Source organism: Cydia splendana, chromosome 13, assembly GCF_910591565.1.
Source record: "Cydia splendana chromosome 13, ilCydSple1.2, whole genome shotgun sequence".
Lineage (NCBI taxonomy): Eukaryota > Metazoa > Arthropoda > Insecta > Lepidoptera > Tortricidae > Cydia > Cydia splendana.
In genome coordinates, this window is record NC_085972.1 from 9202687 (window position 1) to 9218403 (window position 15717).

The following is a 15717-nucleotide window of genomic DNA, read 5'->3' on the forward strand; positions in this document are numbered from 1 at the left end:
TAACACTATGACTAGCTAAAATTCAAAGAAATAACGGAACTCACTCGGATTCTTACAAAAACTAAATATGTATCTCGTTTCTTATTCAGGCTTCAAGGCGTTTATAAACATATTTTAACAGTTTTAAAGGGGCCCACTGATTAACAGTCCGCCGGACGGTATCGGCCTGTCAGTTGTTCGGAACTGTCTTTTGTTCTAACTGACAGGCCGATACCGTCCGACGGACTGTTAACACATTCACTGCCCCCAACGCACATGTGCGTTCAGCGTCATATAAGTTTGTTCCTAGGCCACGCCCCCTGGCAGTGAATGCGTTAATGCCCCGCCTTTTCAATGGCACGGGCGAATTATAACTATTTCAACGCTTTCAACGAGGTTCGGCAGGGTAATATGTACTTATATCTAATATTTACAAAAGAGCGCCAATCAAAATTGACATATTCATATATTTGAACTTCAGTTACTAAAGAAAGAACGCTAAGCAAGAGGAATTTCGTGCACTGACCGGCCTGTTTCTATCTCTATCGCACGTGCGTAATTTAATTATATTACTATATTCCGCCCATGGGCTTGTGCACAAATCACGCGAGGTTCAATAGGGGGGGGGGGGGAGGTGGGGTCACGAAAAAATCACGACAGATCACGTTGGGGGAGGGGGGGTATAACGAGACCTCACGTGTATTTTTCTACAGTGAAAGAAACTAAGGAAAAATACCTGCCACATGAGTAGATACTTTTTCTCGGTTTCGTTAAACATAAATCTTCATTGCGCACTTCAAAATAGTGAGTCTATTGTACGAAATTATGGAGCGCGTGGCCTTGACCGGTCGGATGGAAAAATCTCAAAAAAATACACGTTAGGTTAGGTGGGGGAGGGGGGTAGCCAAAAACCTCACCAAATATCACCAAGGGGGAGGGGGATCAAAAAGTAGCCAAAAACACCTCGCTTGATTTGTGCACAACCCCCATGATGCTGGCGGTCAATGACACTGCGAGCCGGGCAACAATTTAAATATGCACTTGCGATAAGGAACAGGAAGGACAATGTACGAAATTATTCTTGTTCAGCGATTTGTTGACATTATTCTTAGTAAATCTCGCTAGCACCAATATAATTATATCACTTTTTATATGTGCGACCGTGATACATAGAGATATAAAATCAAGATCCGATTTACAAACTTCGAACGTGGTTCAAAAAGTATGAACATAACAAACATTTTCTTCTTATTTTAAAGTTACACTAGTTCTTATTATATCAGTAATATAACAGTCTTTACTCTTTTTCCTTTACTTTAATATGCGGCTTTTAAAACATATTACTTGTATTTTACTGCGAACAATAAGGCGCGTGCTCAGCCCAGTTGAGAGTCTAAAAAAAAACATAAATTAAAAAAACAAAAAAATACTATAATATTACTAAGTATTTCAATATTACGAATCTATAATAAAGGTATAAGTTGGAACCCGGCGACGTGTCGCGAATACAGACGACACGACCGACGGAACGACTGGTTTCTGTGTACTGAATAGTACTGATACTACTGATGTAGTGCATAATTGTTTTCCATCGAAGGTATTTCCCTTTTCTCGGAAATGTTCGTATTTGTCATGCTACTTCAGTCAATCTCTACTTTATGTACCGAGACTGACTGAAATAGCGAGACCAGTTCGTACGTTTCCGTGAAAACACGATGGAAAATAATTATGCACTATATTTCTATGAAATGCCATTCGAAGTCAGCGAAACATCGCCGAGCGACGTGTCGCCCGACAGCAGATCAGTATTGCCTCTCTCACTCTCACTCGGAACCAGTTGTATATGGCGCTACCGTTCTGCAGTCGGGTTCGAAATTAAAACAATTTGACCTATCACCGTGGGAGTCGCCGGTAAACTCCTAACTCTATAAAATATTTTTAATAATAAATCCCTTTCAAAAATATAAGAGAACGGGACGACACTACAGTGTTGCCACATTTAAATTTCTACTCTTTTTTTGTCAGGCTGTAAATAAATGTTCAGAAAAAATAGCTCGTATTTAAAAAAAAGTATTAAGGAAGTAAATGAAAGTAAAATAACATACCTGACATTCATAATTACAGTAGTAAACCTTCATGCAACCCATGCACATTTGCTTGGCGCTCTTCTTGCATACCACGCACGTGCCCATATCTAGGAAGGCGGCTTTCTCACTGAGGGACGTGACGTGTACTATCATAGGCATGGAGGTTTCGGGCCCATGAGATACTGTCGGCATCTGTGTATACAGTTCAATGATCAGTAAAGGCAGAAACAGAACTAGAAACATAAAATTAGACGTAAGTAACGTAATGCATTGTAAATGTTTTAGAGCAGGGGTCTCCAAACTTTTTTACCTGAGGGCCAAATTGCGCCTCAGAAACTTTCGCGCGGGCCACCGTCGGTTTTTGCGCCGGGAGAAGGTGTCTGGTTGCTGCTGTTAAGAACAGTTCCACTCTCAATGAATGCTGAACCTCTAGAGCCTGGTTCCCGCGGGCTGGATAGTGGGCACTCGCTTTGGGTGTTGGCGGGCCGGATTGGAACGCGTCGCGGGCCGGATTTGGCCCGCGGGTTGGGGTTTGGAGACCCCTGTTTTAGAGGATAATTAGAAAAGACGGATTCTTCTGCAGATTTTGGCAGTGCATTATTTTGCAATGTTAATTAGCGATTAGGCTATAATTAGCGATGGTTACGTTCTTGAGCAACTGGGATATAGATAACACGCGTCATGCAAAAGAACGTCTGGAGTTATCCGTATTTCTAATTACCTGCGTACGTTATGCCGTACCAGTTACATAAATCAATTACCATTGAATCTTGTCTGGTTTGGTCTGTAGGCACGTTGAAATTCAATGGACTTATAAATCCGCTATCGGTGGAAGCGGAGCGGGGAGACCCTTTCTGAGTCTGTGAAGGAACCTGTCCTTGGCAAACCTGCCCCTGCTGGTGCCACTCTGTTGTAGACGCTTGTGGTGGTTGGGCTTGTTTTGATTGCCATTGTCCAAATGATTTTACTTGCTCAGTACTTGACTGACACGGGAGCTGATGCGTTGAATCCATTGAAAGGAGCTCTTCCATGGTCGGCCAGCTATCAGCTGGATGTTGTTGTTGCTGTTGATATTGGTCCTGCTGCAATACTCCCACTTGGGCTTGTCGTGATTGGTTATATGTTGACGTTGGTAAAGGCGATTGACCTAATTGCCACGCTTGATTGTACTCAATTCCCGACTGAGATCGTAAATACTGAGATTGTTGATACTGCGTTGGATTATATTGCGACGGCAATTGCTGTTGTTGAATGGATTGTGCACGCAAGCGCTGAGACTGATCATAAGGTAGCGTTGCTTGCTGCACCTGTTTTGAATGTGTTTGAAAATGAGAACCGTATGTAGGTGGTTGATGATCTACTTGTTGTAAATATCCAAGCAATGGAGGCTTTTCTAATTCCTTTTGTAGAAGAGGTGTCGCAGTCTTTTGATGGGTTAAAATGCTATAATTTGATATGTTACTCGTGGTGTAACCCTGGCTGTTTGATGAAAGCGTGGGATGTTGTTCCTGTTGAGCAGTTGGTCGATTACAGCTTACCGATGTCGTTGGTTGGATAACCGGTGGACGAGGATTGCCTTGGGAGGGGATGGTTGAAGATTGGCTGCTATTGGCTACAAATCTAGTTAGGCACGCTACGGCTGTCTGTAACTGCGTGGTGTTATTACTTTCAGTATTTGTCTCGTTACTGCCATATTGGGAAGTATTGTGCAAATATTTTTGAAAAGTTGGATCAATGTTAATACTTAATGCTCTTTCGGGCGGACCTGATGAAAATATGCAAATTTTTTCCGCTGCAGTATTTTTATGTGTGTTGGTAGACTGTAATTTATCTTGTGCTGGATGTTTATTAAATTCTGATCCAACTGTAGCAACACTTTTGATTGTTATTGGTGGTACAGACTTTTCATTTGCATTTGCAGAAATATCCGCGGATGGAATTGGTTGCTGGCTCATCTTAGCCCACATAAGCATTTCGTAAAAGAGATTCGCATAATCTTGGTGCGTAGGCATAAAATAAGGACCACACTTTTTACGACCACGTTGTAGCGTGTTATTTAGGAAAGTGTGTATAAAATCTTTGTTGTTTTCTTCCGGTAATATTACTTTTACCAACACTTTGTAACATGAATTAAAATATTGTTGTTTCTTTTTCCTAAACTCTTCTTTAGAAATGTGTTGTTGTCTGTAGGTAACAAAGGCTTGCATGATAGATACCATGTTTTCAGACAACGAATTCAAGCACCCCGTTATAATCAATCTTATTTTGTCCTTTTCACTTGGACAGAATTCGTTTAAGTATGAAGATAAATCGAATTGCTTATCGGTAGCCTTTTTATTGCTCAGACTGGACTCTAGTAGGGTGGTCGCAACAGTGCTATGTTTTTCGGATTCACGGGTAGATATATTGGGATCAGATTGAATATTATCACTTTTGTCGTGAGTTGTGTGTGAATTTTCCTTGTCACAGTTATTTTCATCCAATTTGTCATCTAAAATTTTGAACTGCTTTGGTTTGCACATTTCAAAATTTTCTGTTTTTCGTTTTCTAGATGTATTACTATTTAACAATCCATCGTTTAGGTTATCAGGTTGAGGAGCGTCTTGAACATTTTGTACGATGAAATCGTTGCACTCACTAGATAAACAAGGATCAGGCGTTTCTGCCTGGATTTCTGGTTTTGTTTCCAAAACGGGGAAAAAAGTAGATATAACGGTTTCTTGAGTTTCCTCTTCTTGATAATCATCTAACACAATTTGTTTTTTCACAAGAGGTTCATCGAGATCGTCATCAAAACTAATCGTGATACTGATAGGAGCCTTAATGTCAAACTCGGCTAGTTCGCCAACAATAGTACCTGTAAGAAAAAAAAACGTTAATTTATCCCTATTCTGAACATTTAAAACTAAAACCAGAAGATACCTAGAGTCAGATCAAGATAACTCTGCAGCGATATTTATAGCACAGACGTGCAAGTGTTATTATGTTAAATGTCAAACTTCTATGAAAATAACTATGACGTTTAAATAACACTTTTGCACTTGTTGCAGTTTGTTGTTATTGCATTGTTGTATATTAGCGTATGGTTAAAATACGAAAATTCGCTATTTCGGGGTGCTCCCATACTAAAAGTTGCTCAGTATAATCCCAAAACCTCCCTGGTAATGGGAATGTAATACTTATGTTTTGGCCACCCTGTATAGCTATGCCCCTTCGTTTAACTTTTTTTGACATTATTACATATTGCGATTGTAGACGACACGACGCGGCGACGCCATTGATTTATATGTATTTCTATGAAATAGCAATCGAAGTCAGCGATACGAAGTCAGCGACGGGTCGCCGAGCGGCAGAGGACACGTGGGCGACGTGTCCCGACGACACGTTATCTGCAGTCGCGACAAGTCACCGGGTTCCAACTTGTACCTTTAGGAGCGATCAACAAAGGACCATGGGCAAATTTGTATTGGAATAACCTGGTCCAAAAACCAACAGAGTTGTGAGTTAGGTCACTAAATAAGTATTTCTATCTACATATTTCATTTTGTTCTACTGTGTTAGCGGAATTCCATTGCAGAACTAATATAGGTACCTATTTGGTAATTTAGTCACGAGTCGATGCCTACCTACTTCATTTGTTTTGGTAGCTGTAGTTACCAGTCTTCACCCTTATTACCTAGGCAATAGAGTTCACTGAAAAAAAATCGGCTACGTAAGTAAATTAATTGCGGCAAATGTTTGACCGCTCAAAAGAACCGTAGTAGGTATATATAAGGAAGTACAAAATAGCGAATCGAGTTTCGCGCACCGCTGTCCAGAGGGCCTACCGCGAATCACGTTCGGCGTGTTGCCTCCCTGTCACAGTTACGTACGAATTTATAAGTGTGACAGGGAGGCGAAACGTCGAACGTGGTTCTCGGTAGGCCCTCAGCGTAGGTTGAACCAGAGGGCCTACTACCGCGAACACCGAAGTTCGCAAATTGAGTGCTTTCTCTGTTACACCACTTACACCAATAAAGTCGTTATTAGAGTGACAGAGAATATGCCCGCAATTTGCGAACGTCTGTGTTCGTTGCAGGCCCTCCTAGATCTAAGAACTGAGTACCTATAATCTGGAAAACGACCATACCGGTTAGTCCGAGTGGGCAGCCGGTCATCCCATCCGCTGCGCTCGACAAGCTTGCATAAGGGCTGATTTAGACGGCGTGCGAACTCGCATGCGATTTTAGTTACATTGCGGACTGTTGGTGGTTTCCAATTAAACCCACCGATCAAAAACAGCAATGTAATGAAACTCGCATGCGAGTTCTCGCATCGTCTAAATGAGCCCTTACTCTCCCCTAAAACATTATTTCAGTTCCGCAATGGAATTAACGGCCTAATTAACTAAATGATGGAATTAAATAATTATTTCATTTAACGGCCTAGTTAACTAAATTATGGAATTAAATAATTATTCAATTTAACGGCCTCCTAGCCTAGTCGGTAGTGACCCTGCCTATAAAGTAGGAGGTCCCGGTTCAAATCCTGGTAAGGGCAGTTATTTATGTGTTCATCACAAATATTTGTGCCCGAGATAACTCGGGCATATGCCCGAGTTATGGCCATTACATCCTTATGGCCATGTGGCCATAAGGATGTTTTCTATGTATTTTAGTATTTATCTACATTTATCTATTACATATCCGTACACGGCTGGAAGTTGATAAATGGCGAGAAAAAATTGAAGAAATTTGAACTTTATGTAATTTTATTTTAAGTTCAAATTTCTTCAATAAAATATCTCGAGTTATCAACTTCTTCCAATTGAATGAGATGTCTTTCAGATCTGTTGGTTTTTGGACCATTTTGAAAGATGCAATGGTTTCATAAATATGTTTGGTAGGTGGCTCCTAACTCTTATAATAATTAAAAACTCGACAAAAAGTTTATATCCAGAGAGGAAAATGGGGACTATGTATAGAGAAGCGATCATCTACTTTCCTCTTCAATTAAAATGATTGTAATTACTTACTATATTCCATTGTCGGGGTGTCATTGCACGTTGACATCGTCTGTAACAATAAAATGAAAATAATCTTTTATAAAAAAAAAGAAAATTTCGAAGCTATAAATTGTAAATAAATACAAATGTCAATCGCAATGAAATAATCAACGATGATCAACTCTGGCCAGCTGGCGGAATTGGTTACGCATTGGACCGGCAATCCTAGGATGTGGGTTCGAGTCCCACGTTGGCCAGAGTTGTTCATCGTTGACTTTTTCATTGTTATTGACATCTGTATTTACAATTTATAAATTGTAATAATGTGGTACGTCTCACAATAAAAAAGGAAAAAATATAATAACATTTAAAATTACGAATCTTGAGTTCACTGATAATGTACAAAAAAAACTGTGTGTGTGTCAGTTACGACGACGGCGACGCACGACTGGAGTTCATTACGAACGATTATAATAGGTACTTAGTTATTTACGATACAAGTGAGAAAAACAGGAAATTCTGTATATTAAATCGATGCTTAAGGAGTAAACTCCAAAATACGTGTAATAATTCTGCTACAATGAATTATTATAAATCATTTTACATATCAGGCACGTGCATTTACTCAAAATAGGTAGGTAATTGTATTTTATTTTTGCATACTAAGCAAATATATCTCTTGCAAGTCACGAATCACACGATTCACACGCAAGAGATGAATCCGCACGCTACTTCGGTGTGTGAGAGAGGCAGCTTTATGCACGTGAAATGTGCGGCTTTCGTGGAGTAATTAATAATACCACAGAATAAGTAATAGTACTACGTACAGAAGGTTTACTCTCTAACATCGGTTCGTCTATTACAACAGACATAACCGCAAGGTGGCAGTGACAAGTGCGAGCAGGCGTCCGTTCCATAGCGGTGAGCGGAAACTACTACTGCTAGACACCAAAATTGTTGACTTCCTTAAGGCTCCTCTTCACGTTGGGCCAACGCCAACGCCAACGAGGGACGCAGCCATGCGGTAGAATGAGATAGCAATATCACTTGCTCCCTCTAAAGGCTCCTCTTCACGTTGGGCCAACGCCAACGCCAACGAGGGACGCAGCCATGCGGTAGAATGAGATAGCAATATCACTTGCTCCCTCTAAAGGCTCCTCTTCACGTTGGGCCAACTCCAACGCCAACGAGGGGCGCAGCCATGCGGTAGAATGAGATAGCAATATCACTTGCTCGGTGCTCCCTCTAACGCATAAATGCGTCCCTCGTTGGCGTTGGCGTTGGTCCAAAGTGAAGAGGAGCCATAACGCATATATGCGTCCCTCGTTGGCGTTGGCTTTGGTCCAACGTGAAGAGGAGCCTTTAGGTACCTTACATGTGCACAGAAAATAAAAAATATTTTATTATCAAAACTATAATTCCTACTTCACAAAGTGTGACATGCCCAATATTTTTTTAATTTCCCGCCAAAACTTTGTTTATATTTCAGTAGCCAGACTCTACACAGACAGACGGACGGACGAACAGATGAAGATTATGAAACTATGGATTCCGTTTTTGCCATTTTGACTACGGAACAATAAATAGGTACCATAAAAATACACATTACACAGTCGTTGGTAAACAGTGCAATCCTCACAGGCGTATTCTGAATTTAATAACAGGTTAAGATTTAGATCTGGAATAGAAATGAATCAAATGAATCTAATTCTTAACCTATTCGACGTCTACAGTGGAGTTCCACAGGGTTCTGTGCTCGGACCAATGCTGTTTGGAATATTCTTAACGGACCTTAAGCAAGTTGTACACTCGGGCATGTATTTATTCGCTGACGACACAAAGATTATGGGAAACCCGCTTATCAGTCAGAACATCATACAGCAGGACTTAGACCGCATTCTACAATGGACGAAAGATTGGCTTATAACCCTCAACGCAGACAAGTGCACTGTACTTCATATTGGCAAAAATAACCCTAAGCACACATATAATATTGGCTCCAAAAGTTTACAGAGTGTTGCTTCCCAGCGCGATCTTGGTGTAGTTGTAACTAACAATCTTAAATGGGAGGAACATATTTTAGGGTTTACCAAAAAGGCAAATTCGGTTTTATACATGATCAGGAAAGCTTTTCGTTACATAGACAAGAATCTCTTTATTAAGCTATATAAGACATATGTAAGACCCTTACTGGAATATGCCTTCCAAATTTGGAATCCATATTTTAAAAAAGATATAATTCTTATTGAAAAAGTCCAAAGAAGAGCCACAAAATTGGTACCGTCTCTTCGTAACCAACCATATGAAGATAGACTAAAGGAATTGGGCCTGACAACCTTGGAGCAGCGAAGGCAACGCGGTGACCTGATAGAAACGTATAAAATACTCACAGGACACTACAACGTACCCGGGTTAAGCGATATTTTTACTCGCAACATAAATGACAGACTGAGAGGACACTCTCTGAAACTGACACGGACGCAGAGTAGTAGCAACCCCAGACGACACTTCCTGTCTAACCGAGTAGTGAAAGTGTGGAACGGTTTACCCGAGTCAGTGATCAGTGCACCTTCGATAAACTCTTTTAAAAACAAACTCGATGAACACTTTCGTAGACTACAAAACACAAGTGGACATTGATGTGCACGTATCAGCTTTAAGCTGCCTGTGCATTTACATATAATATATAATATAATATATTAAGTACATGTTAAAATCAGAATAAAGTACGCCTGTCAGTTATCTATCATGAATGAGTCATGTGATGCAGGGATGTTGCGGATGCAGATTTTTTGATATCCGCGGATGCGGATATATAAAGGCTCACATCCGCGGATGCGGATGTCAAGTTTAGGTACCTACTTAAAAAACGTCAAGATTTCATTTTTAGTAATTTTTATTTAAAAAAAACCGGCCAAGTGCGAGTCGGACTCGCGTTCCAAGGGTTCCGTATATTACACAATTTTTAACAATCAGTGCCGGATTAAGATATTTTGATGCCCTAAGCATTTCTAGGTGCCCCCTCTCCCTAGGGTCATCAAGATTACATTGATTTTTTGGTAAATTGAGAGAAGTTCATTGCCGCATTACAGCTGAGAATGGAAATCAGTCACATCATTTTATCACGAAAATTGACAGTGCCGCAGCAGTAATGTTGCAACAGAGTACCTAATGCTGTTGCAGTCGCCACCCGAATGTCACCTTTATCATAGCGTAGAAAGTAATAGAAACGCGAGCGAAGCGAGCGCGGAAATTTTTCGATATAAAAACGCAATATGATAGACAGTTGTACATTTTTACTTTTAGTATGGAAATCAGTCACATCATTTTATCACGGAAGTTGACAGTACTGCAGCAGTAACTTTGCAACAGAGTAATGTTGCTGCAGTCGCCACCCGAATGTCACCTTTATCATACCTTATAAAGTAATTGAAAACGCGAGCGAAGCGAGCGCGAAAATTTTTCGATATAAAAACGCAATTTTAGTTTTAGTCCCAACCAGGCGCGAATCCAGGATTTCATACAGAGAAGGGATGGGACAGTTTTCTATCAGCCTAGCTTCGCATAGGGCTCGATATTTAAGGGTCTCATCGAGGTTGTTTTCATGCATAAAATATGCAAGAAAGCAGAGAGCTTGGAATTGAATTGGCGAAGTGTGAGAAAGGCAGTAGGCCCAGCTGCGAAAGAGGAAAGCTTGGATTTGGATCCACGCCCAAGTGTAATTAAGGCAGAAGATCAACTTTGCCGTAAAGCAGAAGGCCTCGCATAAGACCTAACGCCGAACCGCAAAAGAGTGGGTTGAAATCGAATCTATGCATGTAATCACGACTCTTCTACTGCTACCGATTGTTTCCCAAAGAATTACGCGCCATTATTTTTGCAAATTAGCTTTTGGACAGCTAAAAAAATCGTGTGGTAAAAACGATGTGTCTGTCCCTAATTTTAAAATTTGTTCACCTTTTTCAACCTGGCATTTTGGTGCCCTCCCTGAACGTGGTACCGTAAGCACGTGCTTGTTTTGCTTATTGGTTACAAAGTCTTTATTAATTCAACCATTAAAGTCGACGAGTACAAAAAACTTTGAGCTAGCTCTCAATTTAACATATTTTTTTCAACATTATTTTTAATTTGACCTTACAATTACTCGTAAGTAGGTAAGACCGTTAAATATTTAAAATGATTATCTTATCAGAAAATTATCACCAATTACTCTAAGAAAACTACTACTCTAAGTAATCCGGCACTGTTAACAATGTATTTTTTATGTGAAACGTGAGTGAAATCTCTTTTAAAAATCCGTAGGGGTCGGATCAAAAACTGTAATTAAGTCCGACTCACGCTTGACTGTACATTTCTAATAGGTTTTCCTGTCATCTATAGGTATAGACCTATTTTATGTATTTTTTTAAAAATTTAAGACTTAGTAGTTTCGGAGATAAGGGGGGGGGAATGGTAATTTTTTGCCTATTTTCTTGAATAACTTCTAAACTGTTTATTCGAAAATTATAAAAAAAATATATTTGAGATCCTTACAATAAGCTCTTTCATTTGATATGTAACATAATATAGTTTGAAAAATTATTTTTTTTCATTTTTTCATTTACCCCCCAAAAGTGGCCCCCATGTTTAAAATTCATTTGTTTACGTTACATGTCCGTATTTGGGTCACAAACTTACATATGTGTACCAAATTTCAACTTGATTGGTCCAGTAGTTCCGGAGAAAATCGGCTGTGACAGACGGACAGACAGACAGACGGACAGACAGACAGACAGACAGACAGACAGACGCACGAGTGATCCTATAAGGGTTCCGTTTTTTCCTTTTGAGGTACGGAACCCTAAAAACGAAAAGTTTAGTATTTGAGCAAGAATATAGGTGCGTTATATTTCATATTTAAACAGTAACTTGGCCGACTTTTCTGAATCTAGACGATTTCGTTATAGGTAATGACGAAATTACCTAGGACTTACGCCGCCGAAAAGACGTTCCTGTACCGACTTGTTTGACATCCGCATCCGTATAAGCTCCGCATCGATTTTATGCGGATGCGGATGCCGATGTTGAAAATAATGCGGTAGTTCCGCGGATGCGAATATTCGCAACATTCCTGATTTGTTGCACAATGATCAACGTAGTATAAGCAATTGCTACCTACTTAATTATCGGTAAAGATTCATTTGTATAAAAGCGAGACCATCGCATTCGCCTCGTATACTCGCATTATATCGAACATAAATTGATCATGACCTTCAGTACCCAGGGTTGGGTTCCTGTCGAAATTTCTCGCCATGGCCCTAGTTCTATACTCGGTCAAGCAGATCTTCTCAGTAGAAAAACGCGGCAAATTTGAAAATTGTAGGCGCGAAGGGATATCGTCTCATAGAAAATTTGAATTTCGCGCCTTTTTCTACTGACAAGATTTGCTTGACCAAGTATATTTACCGTACTTTACGTAAGTGTCCTTTATAAACTTTCTAAGTTCCTACAAAACCGAAGTTTGACAGCGATTCAGGGTCGAAGTCGAATCATGATATCCCTTTCTAACTTATGGCACTATCCCTTTCGACTATTTAGGGTTGTCAAAATTTAAGTAATTATCTTATCTGTGGTCGTGCACGCAAAGGGACGTCAAGTTGTGTCAACCCTAATAATTGCTCGGAGCAATGCTGAGTCGAACGGAGCCGAGTTTGCCCGAAGTCAGGAGTGTCTTCCCACTGGTGTCGCCACTCATCGCCAGCTCGGTCTACTGCCCCCGCGGGCTATTATTATTATTTGACTGTACTTTTATTATTATTTTTTCACGTCTTATTTTTCTATTGTACCTTATATTTTGGTTTTCGTGCCTGGCACTTAGTGCCACTTATACAACCTCAGGGTTGAGGTTAGTTCTTTAGTTGAAGATATGTTTGTTTGTTTTGACTTGGACGCATGATGTCATTCATAATTCATAATCTTAGAGCTTGTAATCAATTAAATTAAGTTTCTAAGCGGTTAAAGTTCTGGTTTCCTCGGATAGCGATGCCGTCTCCATACAACAGCACCTTAAGTATGATTCTAGGAAAACAGAGCTTAAGAGGCCATTTTAAGAGAGGCAAGTCGAGTGGTGATTTCTCCATACAAACGTCTCGCCTCTTTCATTCCTGGTTTTTAACCCCTAGGGCAATTATTTATTTAACACAGATTAATATTACTTATCAATATCTATGTCGGACTGTTTTGATTTTATTAAACCCTAAGGCCTTTCTGAGAAGGTAGCGTAGCGTAAGTTGCCAAGGTTGTTTTCGATCGGAATAACTTACCTGCAACAAAGTTTTATGCAAAATGCAATTTACATTCCATGCGTAAATGTCACTGACCACATGTCACTTGTATTGTAACACAATTTCCACTGAAATAATCTCTGCACACATTGTCACATGGTAATAATAAAAACATTGAAACAACAACAACACAACCAAGGGCACAAGGCACAACGCTCTTTCTCTCGTCCACTTGCCGCCATCGCCGCGCGCTGACTGAAGTGAATGTAAAGAACTCAACTAATGAATGAACGATTGTCTGAGCGGGAATGGAACACGGCGCGGAGTCGACGACGGGCCGGACTCGAAACATTCGGAAGGTAAAAGGCAGGTAGGTACCTACCTACAATGGTACATAAGGTTGTTGAGACGTCATGCTGAATTTTATAACTAAATCTAGTTAAATAGATAGAAAATGAGCATTTTATCACAATAAATCGGAAACTTAAAAAATAAATGGCAATAATAAAAAAAAAATACAAGACCTCAGTTTCAATTTTTAGGGTTCCGTACCCAAAAGGTAAAACGGGACCCTATTACTAAGACTCCGCTGTCCCTCCGTCCGTCTGTCCGTCCGTCCGTCCGTCCGTCTGTCTGTCACCAGGCTGTATCTCACGAACCGTGATAGCTAGACAGTTGAAATTTTCACAGATGATGTATTTCTGTTGCCGCTATAACAACAAATACTAAAAACAGAATAAAATAAAGATTTAAATGGGGCTCCCATACAACAAACGTGATTTTTGACCAAAGTTAAGCAACGTCGGGCGTGGTCAGTACTTGGATGGGTGACCGTTTTTTTTTTGCATTTTTTCCGTTTTTTTTTCATTATGGTACGGAGCCCTTCGTGCGCGAGTCCGACTCGCACTTGCCCGGTTTTTTTTACTTCCAAATAGGAAAAAATTATGGTACCATTCGATTCCTTAAATTTTATTAAAAAAATATTGTATAGCAACAATATACATAAAGCCAATATTTCACCGAAAAAACCGCAATTTAGGTACTTACTTGTTTTACTCCATATACAGGATGAAATTTAATTCACTGGCCAAATTGAAACACCCGAAAGAACTCGAAAAAATATTAAACACGTGTTTTTTCTTTTAATACCGCTCAGTACATTTTTTTCGAAATAACTCATCATCAAGTTGTCCTAAAAACCTCGTACGTTATGGTGAACCGACAACTACCCACTACACCCGCTTCTCTCTTATCAGTTAAGGTCATTGACACCCCGCCCCTCCCGCTGTTTGCAATCGCGTCACCAATTATGAACCCTATTGCAGCGAGATAAGACGCTTACCTACATAAGTTGCTAATTTTTCCTTCATACTTTAACGGGCTTAGAGCCATCAAAATGCAAAGGCAACCCATTTTTAATCTAAAATATTATTTCTGACTAATGATTATTAACAAAACGTCCGTGGCTTAAAAACAATGAGTAAAAACTAGGTCAGGAATCTTTGCATTCAGGCGTATTTAAAAAATTGAATCATCTTATGTACTTACATTTGATTAAAAGTCGACGCAATTAAGACGAAACGGGACGTCAGCCCGATCTCAGTTTTGAGATTTTGAGGTGAATATCGCCGTCGCGCTGACGGGGGCGGCGCCGCGTAACGAAGGACTATCCCTGTGTGTGTGGTGCGCGCACACAGACGCACACGTCATTTGCCTTCACGGGCCTCGCGAAGCGGTCGGCCCGTTATAGCTTTGCTACACCTAGTTCTTTTCTTATACAGTGGAACCTGGATAATTGCAATCTCAAGGGACCGGCCATTTTTTGTCAATTAACCAGGTTTTTCATTTAAGCAGGTCGTGTCAATTAACGAGGTTCAAAAAATCGTTGTGTCAATTATAGAGGTTTTCATTAATAGAGGTTGCGTTCTGACAAATTTCTTTTATGGAGGTGCAAATAGCCATTGAAAGTAGATTTACACGCTTACGTTCTGGGTTGCTGGTCTATATATAGCTACTTTCTATACTTGCACTTATCCACTACATTAATTACTACTTTATTTTCTTATTAATCATTTGGGTTTAAAAAAATCCCTTGAATTGTAGAAGAAAGTTTTATTAGAATGTAAAAAGCATACTTTGTTTTTGATTTAATCAAATCTATTTCACCTACTACAGGCTGTGATAGATGCCCAATAAATAAATGGAATTCTGGATTAAGATATAAATAAAATGATCATTGCTATTAAAATATTGTTTCTGCTGTGTCAACTACATTATTTCAATTACAGAGGTAATAAGTAAGACTCGTTTCAATAATAGAGGTAAAAAGATGAGCAAAAATAACGGATTTTTTAGCACAGTGTCAATTATAGAGGTCTTAGTTGCGATGTGGTCAATTACAGAG

General features: G+C 39.8%; 1 protein-coding gene and 1 non-coding gene across 3 annotated transcripts; one reads left to right on the forward strand and one right to left on the reverse strand.

Moving 5' to 3' along the window:
• Positions 1-1229: 1229 nt before the first annotated feature.
• On the reverse strand, positions 1230-13557 carry LOC134795995 (uncharacterized). 2 transcript variants are annotated; one of them, XR_010144890.1, is made up of 5 exons: positions 13353-13557; positions 7081-7120; positions 2788-4923; positions 2085-2258; positions 1230-1372 (listed from the first exon to the last, which is right to left on the reverse strand). XR_010144890.1 is itself a non-coding variant. In XM_063767896.1 (5 exons), the coding sequence occupies exons 2-5, from the start codon at positions 7115-7117 to the stop codon at positions 1331-1333; spliced, it is 2349 nt and encodes a 782-aa protein (XP_063623966.1). In that variant the 5' UTR covers positions 7118-7120; positions 13353-13557; the 3' UTR covers positions 1230-1330. The 2 variants fall into 2 exon arrangements, 1 of the variants encoding a protein (XP_063623966.1); XM_063767896.1 differs by having other exon boundaries at positions 2828-4923.
• Trnaa-ggc (transfer RNA alanine (anticodon GGC)) lies at positions 7236-7307 on the forward strand. Its single transcript has one exon. It is a non-coding gene; the product is annotated as a tRNA-Ala (tRNA).
• Positions 13558-15717: the final 2160 nt, after the last annotated feature.

What these genes read in the sequence shown, in the direction of transcription:
- LOC134795995 (XM_063767896.1), bottom strand. Translation starts at nt 7,117, where the DNA reads ATGTCAACGTGCAATGACACCCCGACAATGGAATATA. An exon ending in CACCCCGACAATGGAATATA is followed by an intron (nt 4,924 to 7,080) that starts GTAAGTAATTAC and finishes TTTTTCTTACAG; the next exon opens with GTACTATTGTTGGCGAACTA. An exon ending in ACTGTAATTATGAATGTCAG is followed by an intron (nt 1,373 to 2,084) that starts GTATGTTATTTT and finishes GTTTTTTTTTAG; the next exon opens with ACTCTCAACTGGGCTGAGCA.